The 20,353-nt window shown below is 41.3% G+C and overlaps 1 protein-coding gene across 4 annotated transcripts in view; it reads right to left on the bottom strand.

Moving 5' to 3' along the window:
* Positions 1-20,353, bottom strand: part of clybl (citrate lyase beta like) — a 123,875-nt gene that overhangs the window by 87,668 nt on the left and 15,854 nt on the right. The window contains exon 2 of one of the 4 annotated variants that reach the window (XM_052026729.1): positions 1,139-1,174. The exons of the other annotated variants lie outside the window; for them this stretch is intronic. Within the exon in view, the coding sequence (XP_051882689.1) occupies positions 1,139-1,150 (12 nt within the window). The 5' untranslated portion in view covers positions 1,151-1,174. The remainder of the gene's footprint in view (positions 1-1,138; positions 1,175-20,353) is intronic. 4 annotated transcript variants of the gene reach the window in all.

Here is a 20,353-nt window from a genome sequence, read left to right as displayed (position 1 = left end):
CACCACTCAAATGAAGAACTATTATTTTTTATAACATAAAGGAGGCTATTCAGCCCATCGAGTCTGTCTGGCTTTCAGAGTAATCTCAATCCCTATTTATTTCCCTGCAACCTACCCTCTCTCACATCCCCCCTCAACTCCCCCTGATTCTCCTCCACCCACCTCCACAAGGGGTAATTTACAGCCGCCAATGCGCGGACAGGATCACACCTGGGTTGTTGGAGCAATGAGGCAGCTGCATTACCTGCTCCACTGGGTCATCCAGAACTGCACACTGGAGTATCAGTCTGGGTATTCGTGATCAAGTCTCTAGAGTGAGACTTGAACCCACAACCTTCAGACTCAAGAAGCAAGATTGCTACCCAGTGAGCCACAGGCAACAGAAAGAGCCAGAGGACACAGCAGGAGACTGTATTGTTCCTTGTGCCAACTCTTTGCCTTAACAAACCACATCACTGCACAAAAGCATACAGAGGCCTAAGGCAGAGGGTAACCTAGATAAAACATAAAAGTTGGAGGTGAACCTAGCTAATAGAGAGAGAGGGAGAGAATGCTGCTGGCACTGTGATTTTTTATTGGAAATGCCGAGCATACTGTGGTGCCTCACACTCCGGTGCTAGGGAACCCTTTAACTCTGTTTCTCACTCCAGAAATACAAAAAAGCTTGCCAAATTATATTAACATGGCAAAGGGGGACAATCAAACCAAGTAAATTGGCTGACAAAATACACAAACAACACGGGAAGATTAGAGGAACACTGTCCTAACATTCAGTTGGATTATGGTTAATCAGTATCTTAATTCCATTCACACATATTGCTGCTTTAACCTTTACCTCACTATTCATCAAAAATCTGTTAGTCCTAGTTCAGAGTTTTTCCATTGACCTCTTAATGAGCTTGTTGTGGGGAGAGATTTTCTATGTTCTGACTTCAATCATCAACAGTACAACTAACTGTAGGAGCAGTTTGAAGCACCAAATGGTCCATTTCCCTCTTCAGATGTTGCCTTACACCTGCTCCTATTCCTTATGTTTGACATAATTCGATCAACAATAACTTGTCTTTATACAAAGTCAAAGTCGAGTTTATTGTCATACGCACAAGTGCATGTGTGCACAGGTACAAGAAAAACTTACATGCAGCAGCATCACAGGCACATAGCATCGTATAAGCTGCATTCGGAAGAAAAACATAAATTAAACAATTTTTACAAGAAAGGACACAATTAGAATAAAAAAAACAGAAGTCCATTTTAGTGCAAAGTGATCATAGTATTGCTATACTATAGTGACTAGGGTCATGCTGGTTGGTTCATGAACCGAATGGTTGAAGGGAAGTAGCTGTTCTTGATCCTGACAGTGTGGGACTTCAGGTTTCTGTACTTCCTGCCTGATGGTACCTGCAAGAAGATGGAATGGCCCGGATGGTGCGGATCGTTGATGATGGATGTTGCCTTCTTGAGGCAGCGCCTCCTGTAGATAGTGGGGAGGGATGGTGGGGAGGGATGTGCCTGTGATGTTTTGGGCGGAGTCCACTAGCCTCTGCAGCTTCTTACATTCCTGTGCATTCAAATTGCTGTATCAGACCATGATGCAACCAGTCAGGATACTTTCAACAGTACATCTGTAGAAGTTTGTTAGAGCGTTTGGTGACAAGCCGAACCTCTAACCTCCTAAGGAAGTAAAGACGCTGGCACGCTTTCCTTGTGATTGCATCTATGTGCTGGGCCCAGGACAGGTCATCCGATATGTTACTGCTCAGAAATTTAAAGCTACTGACTCTCTCCACCGCCGATCCCCCAATGCAGACCTCTAATGACCCTGTTCCTGAAATCAACAAACAGCTCTTTAGTTTTACTTATGTTGTTGTTGCGGCACCACTCAACCAGGTGTACTGTCGGCTGATTCATCGCCATCTGTGATTCATCCAACAACAGTGGTGTCGTTGGTGAATTTGTATATGGCATTGGAGCTGTGCTTAATGTCTTTGGTTTGGTGGATCTGCTCAAGATAGTCCACTGGGATATTATCAAACCAAATCTAACACTGAGCCACATAAAGGGTTACGAGGGCGGGTGCTTGGGAGAAAATATTTTGAAGAGCCTCTTAAAAGAGAGGGAAGTAGAGAAGTTCAGGAGGAAATTCCAGATCTTAGAGCTTGGGCAACTGATAGTACAGTGCTTCAGTTCGAGCTCGATCAAGAGGCATTGAGGAGTAGAAAGATGTGTATTGTAGGGGTGGTGAACATAGAGAAAGGTACGGCTACAGAATTAAGAATGTTTATAATCATCCTATTACATCCTGTAAACCTTACATCTCATTGACATATTTTACAACGGTGCATATTTTCCACATATTTAGACCCTAGTTCGAACATATCTGAAGCTTACCTTGTGTCATAAGACCTACAATTAAGGACTGTTTTTAAACCCACTTCTACTACTTTTCAAGTGCAGTGAAGTTTTTTCCTGGTGTCCTGGGGCCAAAATTCATCTTTCAACCAACATTAAAAATCACTAGAAGTCCAAATGGAGGAGCTGACTTAGCACACAATGATGGTCACATTCTCTGCATCATAACAGAGACTATGTCTTGAAGGTACTTCAGTGGCTATAAGGCGCTTTGAGACAAACTGAAAGGGTTGATAAAGGCACTATAGAAATGCAAGTCTTTTTTTTCATTCTAGATTGGAATGTTGATTATTTTATGCGGGAGTTCAGCTCGGGGAAGTCACACTGTGCCTCTGCAGAATTTTGCTCAGAAAGCTTGCTTGTTGAAATACCTCAGGCCTCTGCTACACCAGCCAAAGCTGCCACCTTCAGGGCAAGAGAAGTAAAGAGAGAAAATTGGCTGGGCAGAGGACTGGAGATGGTCAGGGGGAGGGGACAGGAATGCAACCAAAACAAAAGGCACTTCTGAAGCACACACCCACCCTCAGTGATCAAACAACAGACTGTCATTAAACATTGCTCATGCTTGTATTTTTGTACACTGTACCACTAGTGTGACACGCCTGATACTTTTAAAGATAAAGAAATGATTGATGCCCATTGGAATGATTCATGACCTCTTCTCGTTACTACCATCAGGGAGGAAGTACAGGAGCCTGAAGACCCACACTCATCGTTTCAGGAACAGCTTCTTCTCCTTGCCATCAGATTCCTGAACAGTCCATGAACACTACCTCATTATTCCTCTTTTGCACTATTTATTTATTTTTGTAACTTACAGTAATTTCTATATCTTTATGTCTTGCACTGTACTACTGCCGCAAAACAACAAATTTCATGTCATGTGTCAGTGATAATAAACCTGATTCTGATTCTGGGATGGCCAAACATACAACTGTCCCTCTGACTTCTTTTTCACTTCAATACCTTTCTCCTTGCCTTTGTTTTTACAGGTGCAAGCCACCAGCTCCTCATGTCTATTGCGATCAAATGTGTTTGGTAGATCAAAAGATCCTAGGCTGGGACTGAAGAGGTTGTCCCTGTGGAACTGCTGGTACTTTCTGTAGGATTCCAAGCCTAACTTACCATCTGCAGGCCTTATGTGTTCTAGGCTACCCTGCAGTCCAAATAGCTCAAATAGCCTTCTGTATCATGACTTCGTTTGTTCAGCTGGTTTAAAAAAAACTTTCTGACAACTGCCTTTGTTGAAACCTCACATGAGGCAATAACAGACCATTTACTGTACTCGAAAAGTAACAACACTCTGGCTTCTAGCTGTCACTCTGGTGTAAGGCTGCCCAGTTAGTTGAAAGTGAAAACTTTGGGAATAACAAGCACACACAGGCCGACCCGGGTTACACATACCCGGCTTATGGACACCCCTACATATGACTGAGCTCCCACAATATTATTAAATTCAGAAGTCTGTCACACTTACAGATGCTCGCTCCTACGAACGGCAGAACTAATTTTCTCTCTTGCTGTCCACTTTTAGTAATAGCTCTTTCTTATCAGTCTTGTGTGCTTTTGATGCCATTCATTACAATACCATGGAGGTGTGGTTACCATGTCCAGTGAATTTTGTGTACTTCCCAATTTACAGACTAAATCAACTCATGGACATCTGTGAAAATGGAACCTGTTCAGAACCCAGGCCAGCCTGCAAGAAAAGGACACCAACATTTTTGGGCTAAAGTAAGTCTGCACAGTGTGCTGCTTCTCAGTGCTGCGGTGAGTTTTCCCAAAAGTTGGGTGATGCAGTAAATACAACCTAAAGGCCTCCTGAGACCCCAAGACATGCAGACCCACCACTTTCTATGCGAGTCTGTTGGTCACACGTACTATATTTCACTCTTGGATGATTCTGAAAGTAGAACTCATTTTACAGTAAATGAAAATCAAAAAAAAATGCAGATGCTGGAAATCTCAAATAAAAACAGAAAATGCTAGAAAACTCCGTGGAATGTGAAACAGTTAGTGTTTCAGTCACAGAATCTCGTCACACTCATAAAGGCCAGGATGGAAATTACAGTTGCAAAGTGGAACTGAAGATGAATTGTAAAACTGTTTTGTTAAAAAATGTTATAAAATGATACAGTACAGAAGGAGCTGACTGCATGCCATTCCCCCTAGTACTGTGTAACTTTTAAACAACGCACACAAAATACTGGAGGAACTCAGCAGGTCAGGCAGCATCTATAGAGGGAAATGAACAGTTGACGTTTCAGGCCGAGACCCTTTACCAGTCCTGATGAAGGGTCTCGGCCCGAAATGTCAACTGTTCATTTCCCTCCATAGATGCTGCCTGACCTGCTGAGTTCCTCCAGCGTTTTGTGTGTGTTGCTCCAGATTTCCAACATCTGTAGTCTCTCTTGTGTCTCCATGTAATTTTTAAACAGCTATGGAAATGTACTGAACCATCACTTCAATTGTCTTCAAAATTAAATCTAACAATCTTGATAGCAATGAGGACTGGTACATTTCAAGTGCATCTAGCCTGAAAGGATGTAGTTGCTTATATAAAAATTATATATTATAAAATAATTAGAAATCCTTCACATTCCCTCTCACCGTCTCTCAGATCGTCTCTCACTGTCCCTCCCTCCCTCAAATCACCTCTCACTGTCCCTCACATCACCTCTCACCATCCCTCCATTCCTCAAAACACCTCCACCATCCCTCCCTCCCTCAGATCACCCCTCACTGTCCCTCCCTCAGATCTTCTCACCCTCTCCCTCAGATCATCTCTCAAAGCCCCCTTCAACAGATGAACATCTTAAAAGCCAAATATAATCAAAATATCAACAAATATGAAACTGTCTTAATTCTCCCTCATTCAGTATTAAATGTAAACAGATGGTTTTATTTGGAGAAGCAACCTCAAGAGACAGAAGAAAGATCTTCTGTGGTATAAAGGTTCTGACAACGGGTTCACATACTGTTGGGGATGGGTGTGTTTAGGGGTGAAAGAAGAACTATTTCCATTTTGCATTGATGCTTTCTAGGAATCAGCAGGGGGGGAGAGGTGGAGGGGGAGAGAGGTGGGGGGAGAGGTGGGGGGAAGAGAGAGGTGGGGGGAGAGAGAGGTGGGGGGAGAGAGGTGGGGAGAGAGGTGGGGAGAGAGGGTGAGGAGAGAGGGTGGGGGCAGGGGGGAAAGGGGGATGCACTGTTGTTGTTAAGAGGGGACATTAATCTGAGCCTTATTGGCTTTCAGGTGGACATAAAGTATCCCATATCACTGCCTGAAATATTTATCCCCTGAATCCAGTGGCTGAAGTCAGGACCTTAACCAAAATCACTGACAGCACATCATCTCTTCCCAGCTTGAGGCTCCATGTCCACCAATCAGCTTCCATGTTTTCCATATTACAACAGTGACTTCTTGTCAGCAATACTTCATTGCTACAAAGTGCACTGGCATGTTCTGTAGTTATGAAAGATATTCTTTCTTCTTATACCATGAAACAGCAGCAAAAGCAAATTCTAAGAGAGAGAAGTTACAGAAGGATAAACAGCACAAAAATAAGATGAATATTTCGAGAAATAGCCACCAAAAATGGAGAGTATTGTCCAGTCATCACCTCACACGGTTCAGGCAGCATGGGAGGGATCCTAACCTTAAATACACCAAGGTTCCCTTAGCTGGCTTCCCAGCCACCAAACCTTAGAGTTTGACAAACAGAATGCTGGGGGAACTTAGCAGGTCAGGCAGCATCTGTGGAGGCAAATGGTGTAAGTTGACGTTTTGGGTCAAGACCCTGCATCAGGACTTGTCTTCATATCCCTCGAGTTCCTTCAAAGCTCTGCTACCAGTAGCCTAAATTGCACCATCCTGTCTTCCCCACACAGCTTGTTGTCTTTGGATTGTGGTCTGCCACAGGTTTTATTTCAAAATTCTTAGCCCTGTGGTCAAATCCACCCATGGCCTCGTCTTTCTTCTGTAACCTCCTGGTGCCCACAATCTCTATATCCTCTAATTCTGCCCTCTTGCACATTCCTAATGTAACTTGCGCCATCACCGTAGATCCCTAAACTGAAAGTACCTCCCAAAAGCTCAGCCATTGTCTCCCCTCCCTTTAAGACACAGGGTAAAACCTTTAAGCAAGCTTTTGGCCACCAAATATCTCGTTCATATGCCAAAAGCAAAATATTGTTAATCTTAAATAAACAGGAAATGCTGGAAATATTCAGCACCCATGGCAGCAAAGTTTCAGGTCAATGACCAGTTTAACTCTCCACAGATACTGTACAACCTGCTGAGGATTTCCAGCATTTTCTGTTTTCTTTTTTGTGACTTGCTGTAAAATTTTACCTGATAACAATGCAGTGGGCTAGTGTTTTACTGGGATAAAGGTGCTATTCTAGTTGCTGCTGTTGTTGTTGATGTATGTAACAATTGTATATCATGATATAGACACCACACATTTCACATATGCTCAAGCTTATGAAGAAGAAAACATGGGAGGCCCAACAAGCGGACATTAGAAATGGTCGAGTACAGGTCTGACTTATGTACTGCTTGTACATATGAATGAGTGTTTAGGACACCGGCGGAATGGATTTGGAATTGGATTGGTTTACTATTGTCACATGTACCGAGGTACAGTGAAAAACTTTGTTCTGCATGCCATCCATACAGATCATTGCATCACATCAGTGCATTGAGGTAGTACAAGGGAAAATCAATAACAGAATGCAGAATAAAGTGTTACAGTTACAGAGAAAGTGCAGTGCAGGCAGACAGTAGGGTGCAAGGCCACGATGAGGTAGATTGCAAGGTCAAGACTCCTTCTTATTGTACTAGGGGACCATTCAATAGTCTTATAACAGCGAGACAGAAGCTGTCCTTGAGCCTGGTGGTACATACTTTCAGGGTTTTGTACCTTCTGCCCAATGGGAGAGGGAGAAGAGAGAACATCTGGGGAGGGTGAGGTCTTTGATTATGTTGGCTGCTTTACTAAGGCAGAGAGAAGTGTAGACAGAGTCCGTGGAGGGGAGGCTGGTTTTCGTGATGTGTTGAACTGTGTCCACAACTCTCTGCAGTTTCTTGCAGTCATGGGCAGAGCATTTGCCACACCAAGCCGTGATGGATCTGGATAGGATGCTTTTTATGGTACATCTATAAAAATTGGTGAGGGTCAACGGGGGCATGCTGAATGTCTTTAGCCTCCTGAGGAAGTAGAAGCACTAGTTGGCCATTGCATCTGCATGGTTGGTCTAGGACAGGCTATTGGTGATGTTTACTCCTAGGAACTTGAAGCTCTCAACCCTCTCGACCTCAGCACCATTGATGCAAACAGGGGCATGTGCACCGCCCCCCCCCTTCCTGTGGTCAACATTTTGCTTACATTGAGGGATTTGCCAACTATTGCAGGGCTGCAGGCATATTCTGTCCTGTGGGAACTCAGTTCATGCCAGTCTCTGAATGGTTGAGTTAAGCACCTTGGTTTAGCTACATGTCCACAGGGACATGGTTGGCCTGTGTTCTTATTTAAATATATTGCTGGGCGGATGCATTTCCAACTTGCGAACTGTTTGGGTTATGAACAGTTCTCAAAAATGGCACCCTGTTGTAACCGGGGGAGGACCTGTACAGCGATAACAAAAGCATGAAGAGCAGCAGATGAAATGAGGCTGTGGTGGATATGAACAGTTCTGCAAGGTTGGAAATGGGGACTCTTGCTAATGAAGAGGAGGTGGGTACTGGGCAAATGACTCCCAGACCCCAAGTCATGCTGCTGATATTCTTTTAGTGCTGTTGGTTTGGTAGCTTAGTTCAGCATCAATGGAAATAGGAGAGTCTGAGAGGGCCACAGGAATGCAGCACCTCAAGAGCAACACAGCTCACCACACTGTAACACTCCTGTGGTTCTCTTGCATTTCCATCTCCATTGATTCTGGACTAAACTATCCTGCATACCTACTTGTCGCCTCGTACATCCTTTTCACCTTGAACTTTAAAATGAAAAGTCAGATGTTAAATCAATTAGGTCCATAAACAATTATGCCACCATAATGAAGGCCACTGATTTATAACTACATGAACCAGTGGGCACCATCACATATTTTAACCTCATTAATACAGCCAATTTGCCATAATGTTTAGTATCAGTCACTGCTCAGGTGCTTGCACTCTTCACTCCAAGTCAGAAGTTCTGGGTTCAAGTCCCACTCCAGTGACTTAAATACAAAAATATAGGCTGACACCCCAGTACTGTGGATGTTCTAGGAGGAGGCACAGTCTTTAAGAAAAACCAAGACCCACCTGCCTTAAAGGAGGACGCTACTCGAATAAGTGTAGGGGAGTTATCTCCAGTTTCCTGTTCCAATATTTACCTTTCAACCTATATCCCTGAATCAGGAGAACCAGTGACTATCACATTGTTATTTATGGAGACTCAGGGATGTGATCACAGCTTGAATTGCCACGACATAGAAGCCTATGGACCAAGTGATGGCAAACGGGATTAGTATGGATGGGTATTTGATGGTCGACGGGCATGGTGGGCTGAAAGGCCTGTTTCTGTGTTGTACAACTCCTGGGAACACTGCTCAAAGTGGAGAAGGCACATTCAGGATAGTATAATATTCATTCAAGGGATATGGGCTTCACAGGCGGAGTTTCCCATTCCCAGTTGCCCTTGAGAAGGTGGTGGTAAGCTGCCTTCTCGAACTATTGCAGTCCTTGTGTGGGTGTACCTGCAATGATATTAGGGAGTGAGTTCCAAGGTTTTGACCCAGCTACAGTGCGGGATCGGCGATATATTTCCGAGTCAGGATGGTGTGTGGTTCGGAGAGCAACCTCCAGGTGAATTTTAGAACCTGGAGGCTGTGCAAAAGTGGAGGAAGTAGGACATCGCTTCACAAGCCATGCACCTGCCTCACCTGTAGGAGAGTCTGCAGTTCCCAACTGGCCTCATCAGAACCCAAAAAAATGGAGTGGAAACAAGTCATCCTCCATCCCAAGGGACTACCTAAGAAGACAGGTTGCTTGCTGTGGGCAAAATAGCTATTTTGTCTCCTATAGTTTTAAAAATTACAACCAGTCTGTACAGACCCTTGTTAAAGTTTCTACACAGTTAACTGACAGAAACTTGCACCAACAACAATGAAAAATAATAGTTCACTTATTTAATCATTAAGTTTAAGCACCCCCAGTTTAAGTATGGTAACAAACATTGCTACTAAAATTTCACTCCAATTTTACCAAACATTGTAAATGCTCATTAATCAGAGTGAAGAGCTTCTGTGATTTCTTAATGCATCAAGGACAGACTAGCAAGGGAATATATTATCAAAAACTATTGTCAGTGCAGTATGCAGCTTTACTCAAGATGAGTCCTCACGGTAAATTTGTTAGCATAATGAGCTAATTTGTTTGATGCAAGCCTGTTTTTAATTCATTGGTTATGATAATACTGAATGTCTTTCACACATAGTTGTTAGGTCAGTTTGCAAAGTTAGCATCCAATTTTACATTCATTTGAGAAAGCAAATGGGGATTCCACTTAACAAAGCATCCCGTAGCTTGACTGCTATAGTGCAGCATTCCTTCAGTACTGCCCATGAGTGTCAGCCTCAATTTCTGTGGCAAGTCCCTTTATGTAACATTCAGCAAGGTCGACAATTAAGATGCGACAAGACCAGTGGACAATAAGTGGTTTGTGGACACTTTCAGGGAAATTAATCTGACTCGAGGTAGGTTTCAGTGAGTAGTGTAACACTGAGCCATTCACTTTGAGAACATTAATGTAATTAGATATAGAACAATCATACTTTAAGCAGTGTTGGGGGAAAAGTTAGAAAAAAAAGGTGGAGAGAATTAACGTTTAGTTTAACTTGTGTCATGGTTTTCAAACTGGGATTCACAGGATTTCACGAGAACCACCAGCCTTACATTAGTTAGTCTCAGCTGCCCAGGAATGGGCTGTGAACTGCTCTCTTTCAACTGGCTTGGAACCCCAGTCTTTGCCCCTCTCTCCCCATCCCCCTCTACCTATTGGTCTGAAATTTCAGCCTCACTCTTTTGTGGTTGGCTTGGACTTTGAGCCCCAATTCCATCTACTCCCATCCTATTGGTCAGAACTTGTATCATTTATTCAGTGATGTCAGTGACTTGTTGACTCCAGATGAATCTTTTTTATTCAGTACATGGGTCTTTCCTCACTTATTCACCACCTGCACCCCCCACCCCAAACTCACCCCTTGATATCTGTTAGCTATTGGAGCATTTACTTTCCATCGCTGACTCAGATTCACAACCCAACATCTCCAAGGTTACCCCAGTCCAGTGCATAGACTGTTTGTGTGCATATGGATACATGTGTTTCTTACCATCTTCAAGAAAGGGAACAAATCCCATTGTCATAGCTACAGAGGAGTCTCCCAGCTGTCTGAACAAAGAAGATCACCACCACCATCCTCCTCAACTGCTTCCTTCCAGTGGCCAAAGAGCTGCTTCACCAATCAGTATGGATTCTGATCACCTCGAGCACACTGAACATGCGACGACAACGGAACAACACCAACTACTGTGCATGGGCTTTTTTGGACTCATATGGGCTTTTTACTCCATCGGTTGGAAGGGACTGTAGAGCAACTTCCTCAAATTTGGCTGCCTGCAGAAAATGCATCTCCATCCCACATCTGCTTCGTAGTGATGTGCAAGCTGTGACCTGAGAGTTGGAGAAGCTTAGAGAGTTTCAGGGGTTAAGAACTAGGAAGCAGGGCACAAGGCTGCTTATTTTTAAGAAGAGTCATATGGCAGGGAAATAGCACCTTTGGCCCACCACGTTGATGCCAACCAGCAAGCACCCATCTACACTGATCTGATTATCTTCTCCCCACAGACCCATCAACTGCCTCCCATTTACACACCAAATAGAGAGTCTAGTGTCAGGCACGAACAACGCAGCCTGCCCATTGGAGCAGGCATCATGGTACATCTAATTGTATGTTTACCCATTATGCCAACCTGTGTAATTAACCAATACTAGAGATGTTAACCTGGGAGAGGACACTGGCATTGGTTCACCTATCCCTCCAATGGATTTAAGGTTTCTGTGAGACAGTGTTTATGGTCGTTCTTTAGTGCTTTGAGGTGCTTCATGCCACAAAATGCTAGGGGATGGAATATATTGGTTAGGAATCCCAGTTAGTGTCTCTAATTACCCATGATGGGTACTTGATGTTACATTAGGGATCATTTCATAGGTCAATACTATCTATTCAGATGTGTCAAGCAATCAAAAAAAACTCAGGCAGATTGCAGAAGCTACTTCCCTTCAACCATTCGGTTCTTGAGCCAACTGGCAAAACCCTAATCACTACAGTTTAGCAACACTATGACCACTTTGGACTAAAATGGACTTCATTTTTTTTTGTTCTATTTGTGTTCTTTCTTGTAAAAGTTGTGCATAATTTATGCTTTTCTTGTGAATGCTGCTTACATGATGCGATGTGCCTGTGCAAGCAAGTTTTTCACTGCACTTGTGCATACATGTACTTGTGCATGTGACAATAAACTCAACTTGTTGGGTTTACTTCTGGTAAAACTGCTGAACATTTTGCATCAACTCAAAATGGAGAAGAAAGAAATTAGCCTCACAAATACAAAGTACTTCTAAAGTATGGTGGTTGATAAAATGATGGTTGATATCATGCAGTCACTCAGTAAGGAAATGCTCACTGCAAGATTAATGTAATCATTGTAGTTTATTCTGCAAAATCATAGAATTTTATAATTGAAATGGAACTATTAAATCAATGCTCATTCAAATTTGTGGATTGGGATAGGCAAGCAGGGTAGAAGCAGTAAAGCACTCGCAAATAAATTGTGTAGCAAGAACAATAGCTCCACTGTGACAAATAACCATCGTGAACCTGGTATCACAATTGCTTCATTCAATCTCTTTTACACGTAAACAAAGGAACTGACACCTCTAATGAGCAGCTTTAATAACTTTAAGTACTTAGGAAGAAATGATTGCTGAGGAGATTGGTTGATAATTGGTTCAACCATATTGCAGAGAAAAAACACTTAACAAGATAATCAGGGATGCTTTAAATAGATGACTTATGTACCTAGGTTTGTAGAAATTATGTTCATTTCAATGAAATTATAGTGAGTTTCAATTTATTCATCTGTATTACAAATAACTACACAGGCCAGATTTGATTCATCAGGATTTGCAAAAGGTTGTAATGTGATTTGAAGTATGTTTGTAAAGACTATTTAAATAAATAAAATGCAGCTTAAAGCAGTGAAAATTCATATTCACCTTGAAATAAAATTACAAATTGCTGTGTGTTGATATGAACAAAAATTGGTAAAGCATGCCGAATAATAGAGGTATGGCAGGGGTGGGTACAGTTACAATGTCTAAAAGATACTTGGACTGGTACATGGATAGGAAGGGTTTAGAGGGATACGGGCCAAATGGGACTATCTCAGGAAGGCACTTTAGTTGGATGGACCTGTTTCCGTGTTGTATAACTAATGATTTGTGGATGCTCGTTTGGTGTCCTATGAGACTGGGATAATTCTAGAGAGATATCAGCTCTCCTTGAAGAATTACCACATTGCAGTAGTCCATTTTTTAAACCCATACTCCTATTTTTTTTTGTTTTAATGTGATCTCAATAAAATCCATATTTTTAAAATCCAAACATGTTCTTGCTTATTATCCATTTGTTCCATTTGTATCCTGAAATAATTTTTAAGGGGTGTAAGTTGTCATATACAAATTCACAATGCAGGTTGTGGATCAAGCCCAAGCCAGGGACACAGCAGAGAAACGTTGAGTGAAATTTCAATGCACTTTCAGATGTGCTATCTACTGCTTGAGGTATCAGATTGAATCCCTCTGCCTGTATGAGTGAATTTAAAAGGTCCAAAAGAAATGCTTGAATTGAAGCAGGGAATTACTGTTAGCTGTGAGTAAATTATAGCATTCTCACCTGAACTTGATGGTTCTGCATTCAAGACACATTCCAGAGACTTGGAAATAATGATTCCAGATGAGTAGTGAAAGACTACAGTTTTCAAAGGAGATATTAAACCAAGGCCTAACCTGCTCCCATATATAAAAATATCGATGGCACTACTTGGAAGTTGAGCTGGAAAATTCTTCATTGCCCCTGTCCAATATTTTTATCCCTCAATCAACATTTTTTAAATGAGATTACCTGGTCCACGCCAGCGGCTCTACTTCATTAGGAGTTTGAGGAGATTTGGTACATCACCAAAGAGTCTTGCAAATTTCTACATATGTACAGTGGCGAGCATTCTGACTGGTTGCATCATCGCCTGGAATGGAGGTTCCAATATGCAGGATCGAAAGAGGCTGCAGAGAGTCGTAGACTCAGCCAGCTCCATCACGGACACAACCCTACCCACAATTGAAGGCATCTTCAAGAAGCAGTGCCTCAAGAAGGCGGCATCCATCACTAAGGACCCTCACCACCCTGGACATGCCCTCTTCATGTTACTACCATCGGGGAGGAGGTACAGGAGCCTGAAGACCCACACTCAAACGTTTCAGGAACAGCTTCTTCCCCTCCACCATCAGATTTCTGAACGGTCCATGAACTTATGAACACTACCTCGTTATTCCTCCCTTGCACTATTTATTTATTTTTGTAATTTATAGTAATTTTTATGTCTTTATGTCTGGTACTGTACTGCTGCCGCAAAACAACAAATTTCACGACATGTCAGTGATAATAAACCTGATTTTGATTCACTATTGCAATACTATTGGAGGGGTCTTGTTGTGTGCAAATTGATTACCTTACAACAGTGTTGTTACTTCAAAGGTAGTTCATTGACTGTAAAGCTCACTGGGACATTCTGAACAGAATGTAAAAGGCGCTATGTAAAGGTTTTCTTTATGCATCCAGTACCCTTAACCCTGTCCTTGCTCAATAAGTAACAAATGCATTAATTGATCAGTTATTTTCTACACTGTTTGTGGGATGTTGCTGGTAAAAATTTGTTACTGTGTTTTCCAGTATAACATTACAGAAGATGTTAATTCAAAATCAATGTCATAGAGTCTTACAGCACAGAAACAGGCCCTTCAGCCCAACATGTCCATGCTGACCAAGTACCAATCTACACTAATCCCATTTTCTAGGACTTGATCCATAGCCTTCTATGCATTGGCGAATCAAGTGCTTTTCTAGACACTTTTTGTCATGAGACTCCCTGCCTCCATGATCTTCTCAGGTACTGTACTCCAAATTGCAACCACCCTCTGGGTGAAAAACATTTCCTCAGATCTTCTCTAACCCTCTTACTCCTCACCTTAAAAGCTATGCCCTTTGGCTTTAGACAGCTCCATTATGGGGAAAAGTTTCTTATTATCCATCCTATATATGCCCCACATAATTCTGTGCACCTCTAGGAGGAACCCTCAGACCCTGCCACTCCAAGTAAAACAAATCAGTTTATCAGTCTCTCCTTGTAACCACGATGTTCCATTACAGGCAATAGCCTGGTAAATCGCTTCTGCACTCTCTCCTGAGCAGTCATGCCCTTCCTGTAGTGTGGCAACCAGAAATGCACACAATACTTCAGCTGTGGCCTAACCAAACTTTTATAACATTGTACCAAGACTTCTATATGTTCTATGCCCCAGCTAATGAAGGCCAGCATCCCATATGCCTTCTTCACCACCCAATCTATCTTTAGGGATCTATGGACCTGTACACAGAGGTCCCTCTTTTCCTCAATACTCTTTAGGCCCCTATCAGTGTGTACGTCCTACCATTATTAGACCTCCGAAAATGCATCACCTCACATTTATCAGGATTAAGTTCCATTGGCCTTTGCTCCACCCAACTCACCAGATGACCAATATCATTCTGTTAACCTAAGACTATCCTCCTTACTATCAACTATAAAAATGATGCCTAAATTCAGGTATTTGTTTTCAATATACAAACGTAAATGCCATGACAAACAAAGTCTTTCCTCCTAGGTCTAATAACAATGTTTATTGAGATTTCAACCAACTTTCATCTTATTTCCAATATTATTTCAGCTTTGGAAATTTGCCAGGAATTCTTTTCAAATTTAAAATAAAATTTATGTCCCATGGTTAAGATAGATACTACTTTGGAAACATATATTTTAATCATTAAACTAAATTGTTATTCTGTAAGCTACACCTCTTCCTGCAGGGTTTGATCCTGTACTGTAAGGACTTCTGTGTCCACTTATATAAATCCACTTCTTCCCACATCTTCCTCCAGTTCATCTGCTGCTGAAACCCTCATCCATGCCTCTGTCACTTCCAGATGCAATTATAACTACAGCACACCTGTGACTGGCCTTCCACTTTGCACCCTCCATACACCTTGAGCTCATCCAAAGCTTCAAAGTCAAAGTCGTTTATTGTCATATGCACGTCCATGTGTGCACAGGTGCAATGAAAGACTTACTTGCAGCAGTATCACAGGCACATCGCATCAGATAAGCAGTATTCACAGGAAAAACATAATTTAAACATAAATTATACATAACTTTTACAAGAAAGAACACAAATGGAACAAAAAAAAACAAAGTCCATTGTAGTGCAAAGTGGTCACAGTGTTGCTATACTGAGGTAGTGATTAGGATTGTGCCGGTTGGTTCAAGAACTGAATGGTTGAAGAAAAGTAGCTGTTCCTGAATCTGGTGGTGTGGGGACTTCAGACTTCTGTACCTCCTGCCCGATGGGAGCTGCGAGAAGATGGCATGGACTGGATGGTGGGGATCTTTGATGATGGGTATCTTTAATGATGGATGTTGCCTGTGTCCTTACTCATATTGTCCTTTAAAGTCAAAGTCGAGTTTATTGTCATATGAACAAGTACATGTGTGTACAGGTGCAATGAAAAACTTACTTGCAGCAGCATCACAGCTGGTAGATGTTACACCCATCAGCTCCACGTTCATTGACTTACACTAGCTCCCTGTCCATCCTTGCTTGGAGATGGGTCTTCCCACCCTACTGCCTCACCTATCCCTATCCCTTACAGCACTAGAACCTCTAATCATTCCACCATCGGCAGCTGTCTGGACCAAGCCCTGGAATTCCCACCTAAACTACTCAGTCTCTTTCCTTCTTTAAGAAGTTTTTTCAAAATTCCTAACTATTTTGTCAAACCTGTCCCACTATGGTTCATTGCTATTTCTTTGAGAACAGTCCCGTGAAGTATCTTGATACATCTTACTAATTAAAGATGCTATATCAATGCAATATGTTTAAAGATAAGAAATCCATACCATTGGAGATTTGTTATCTGTGCTTACATACCCATGCTATAAAACTGGCAATGGTCTCTCTTTTATATCAGTGATTCCTAAATATTTTGAATGAAAGCTCTACTTGTCCACTCTCTGTAAAATCCATGTTCCCTATAAATGCCCAATGATGTCATATTCCATTCCTTTCACAGCTGAGGCTGATAACATGTCAAATATATTGTTATTTAATTTTTTGTGAACTTACTAAATAAATTAGCTCAATATTATTAAAAGCCCATGTAATATTTCTCCACTCCCAGGTTGGTCACATATTGGGTGGGAAACCACCGTTTCTTAACCACAGGGTACTATTTTCATCATCACACTTCAATACAAGTCCTCTGCATCAAAGAAACACATCTGTGTAATTCAACATATAGTGTCCAAACTTCTTGTCTGCAGCTACTTAGTTGAAGGCTATGAAGACTTAGACCAACTTACAAAATAAAAGAGCACAAAAGGAGGTCATTTAGTCCACCGTACCTACACCAACTGTTTGGAAGAGCAAACTAATTCGCCCCCCTCCCTTGATTTTACCCTTGCAAATTTCCGTGCATTTCCTTCTACTGCACTGTGACAAGAATGATACATTAAAAAAATCCCCTCAGCTTTTCTCTGGTTCTTCTACGGATTACTTTAAATCAGTCTCCTATAGCTATCCTTCCTCCTGTCACTGAACACCTCTGCTTGATTTCCACTCAGCTACAATTCCAGATCTAACTAATCCCTCAGATAACCAAAGTCACTCATCCCTGCTGCAAGGTAGTATATAATTTAATATTCACATTAATCAAAGCTAAAGCTGTCAATCCTAACACTTTCAAGTTTTAATAAAAAGTGTATTCATTATCCCTAACACAACCTTACAGAGGTTCTACCATCCTGGACACACAGGCCGATTATAATTAAGAAAGACTTGCATGTTCTAGTGCCTGTCGGGATGTCGCAATGCACTTTACAGCCAGTAAAAAACGTTTTGAAATGTAGTCACTGGCCGTTAATTTGCACAGCATCTCCCTCAAAGGATGGCGACAAGATAACCCACTTTTAGGGATGTTAGAAGAGGGATAAATATTAACCAGGGCAGTCAGGAGAAATCCCCTATTTTCTGTTAAATACTTGCATGGAGATCTCTTTCAGCCATCTGAGAGAGCACATGAAGTCTTGGTTTAATGTTTCATTCTGAAGATGGAAGTCCCTTTGCACTGCAACTCAGTTTTTGGGAACTAGTCTTTGGAATGGGATTTGAACCCCATGATCTTCTGACTCAGCAGTGGGAGTGTGATCCATTGAGGCACAACTAACACCCAATAAAAGTTTACCAACCAATAGGCAGAGGGGCAGGGGCCATTTTATGATGTGGGTGCTGAAAGCCATTTATCATAATGCCAACTTCGCTTGACAGCACTAACAATCATTTCACAGTTCCCGCGCCCTTGTCAATGGGGTACTTTTTACCGAGGCTCCATCATTCCAAATATACTGGCTCATATAATTCAAACTGAATAAAGAATTAAACAAGAAATAAAGCATAAACAGAAATAAATTTGCTTGGGCTCTCAAGAGCTATCAGGTCTCTGTGTCACTGAAATACAAAATCATTGGGAAATTCAACAAAATCCACTTTAAGATCGGGTTTTTGTCAGATACAAGAATCCAGATACAAGAATGGTTTCCATATGCAGCAATGTAAAGAATGACATTAAAAAACTCGAACAATGGCAAATTCAAAGAATACTGCACTAATTACTTACTTAGCAATAACAAAAGATGCACTGGACTTTTGGTTTGTCAATATATAAAAAATGAAGTTAATACATTGAATGTTTTATTGACAATTTCAGTTTCCACTTTAGATTTTTCAGCAAATGATCCTGAAACAAAATTAAACATGATCGGTATAAGGCCACAAACCCAAAGGCATAAATATCTAAATGGCAAAGATGCAAACAAGACAGAGCTACATTTAAATAGCACCCTTCACTTTTTTTTGGACATCACAAAGTATCTTATGGCCAAAGCAGAGTTTTTTCTAAAAAGGTTGTCACTATTATCATCATAGGACACAGTTGCCAATTTTTGCACAGTGGGGTCCTGCAAAGTGCCACGAGATACTGACCTGATAATCAGTTCCAGTGGTATTGGTGAAGGGTAGATTCAGACCCAGGCATTGGAAAGAACTTCACTGCTCTTCTTCAAATAGAGTCCATGTTTTTATGCTCTAGGGTGGGTCTTAAATTAACTTCCAAGGAATAATTCAACAATGAAGGAGACACTGAAACCTAACAACTGAAATACTGTATTATATTAGTTACACAAATCTGTTACCTTCAACAGAAGGACTGGTGCCTAAATTTGCAATCACTTGTGGTGCATGCACGAAAAAAATCAATATATTTCCCCTATTAATTCTTCAAGAATTAGCTCAGCAAAGTTAAAATTCATAAATGCAGCAACTCTTTTGTCCGAAGTGTATCATTTACCTAAACTGAGCAGCTGTTGTGATAAAATCAAATTTTAATTGACTTCAGTATGATTACAGGTTAACCTATGTAAAAGAGCTTGAAATGTCTATTTCCTGAATTTGAAATGAATAAAGCAAAGAGGTTTACGTTTTGCTGACTGAGTTATCCTGATGATGATTGTAGAAATTCAGCACTCTATCAGTTAACCCAAACTAAGAAAGAAGAAAGACAGAGTCTGCAAGAGTCTAAGTGGCTCGGCTTAATTGGATATGTTGTAGGAAATAGGTTACACTTCTGATTTTTATAACCTGTACTTTAAAGCTTTTGTTGGCCAAAAAAAGGGGAAACTGCCCATTAACTTATCAGTTCCAGCCCTTGCCTTTTTAATTGGCAACCTCAGGGCTACTTTCATCACTTGTCGACTTCATACTTGTAGTCAATCTTTTTTTCTTTGGGGATATTACTTAATCTTTGGCTTGTTGGTGTCCCTGACACAGTGCAGCCCATGCTGGAAAGCAGGAAAGACACTCAGGCTTTGCAGAAAAAGGAAATGTACCTTTCACAACACATGGCTTGACTGAACATGCATCATGCTTGCTTACATCACACAACTCAATTTTGCCAGTTTCAAAGGCAATGCACTGGCAAAGCACCTTAAGATGCTACAAAAACTGCAAATGAACATTGTTCTCCAAAAAAAAGAATAAAATTGGTAATAAACTAAATTATTATGCTTCCTTTTATAATCCAGATGTTTGTTTTTCTTTATTGCTGCAGAACTAAAGCAGCACAGTAAAGTTCACATTTCTCATCTGTCCAAAGTACTAATAGCTTTGAAACTCAACTTCATTATTAAAGTGACATAAAGTTTATGTACAGTAATATCTTCGAGCACATGTCTCAATGCAGCCACAACATGGCGTGACAGATGCTCAGTGTGCTCCTGCACTCAATCCTGTGTTGAAGATTAGCAGAACCTCTGTAATTGGGTCTTTGGAATGTCATCTGCCATGAATTATATACACCTGGGAACATGGTTTGATGCCCAATATGGACAGATTACTGGAATTTTCAAACCACGCTTTCTTTGTAATTGACATTTAAATTGTTTGAAGTTTCTCATTAACTTCTTTTATAAATTAAA

This window comes from Pristis pectinata, chromosome 11 (genome assembly GCF_009764475.1).
Source record: "Pristis pectinata isolate sPriPec2 chromosome 11, sPriPec2.1.pri, whole genome shotgun sequence".
Taxonomy (NCBI): Eukaryota; Metazoa; Chordata; class Chondrichthyes; order Rhinopristiformes; family Pristidae; genus Pristis; species Pristis pectinata.
This window is presented reverse-complemented; position numbering and strand designations above follow the sequence as displayed.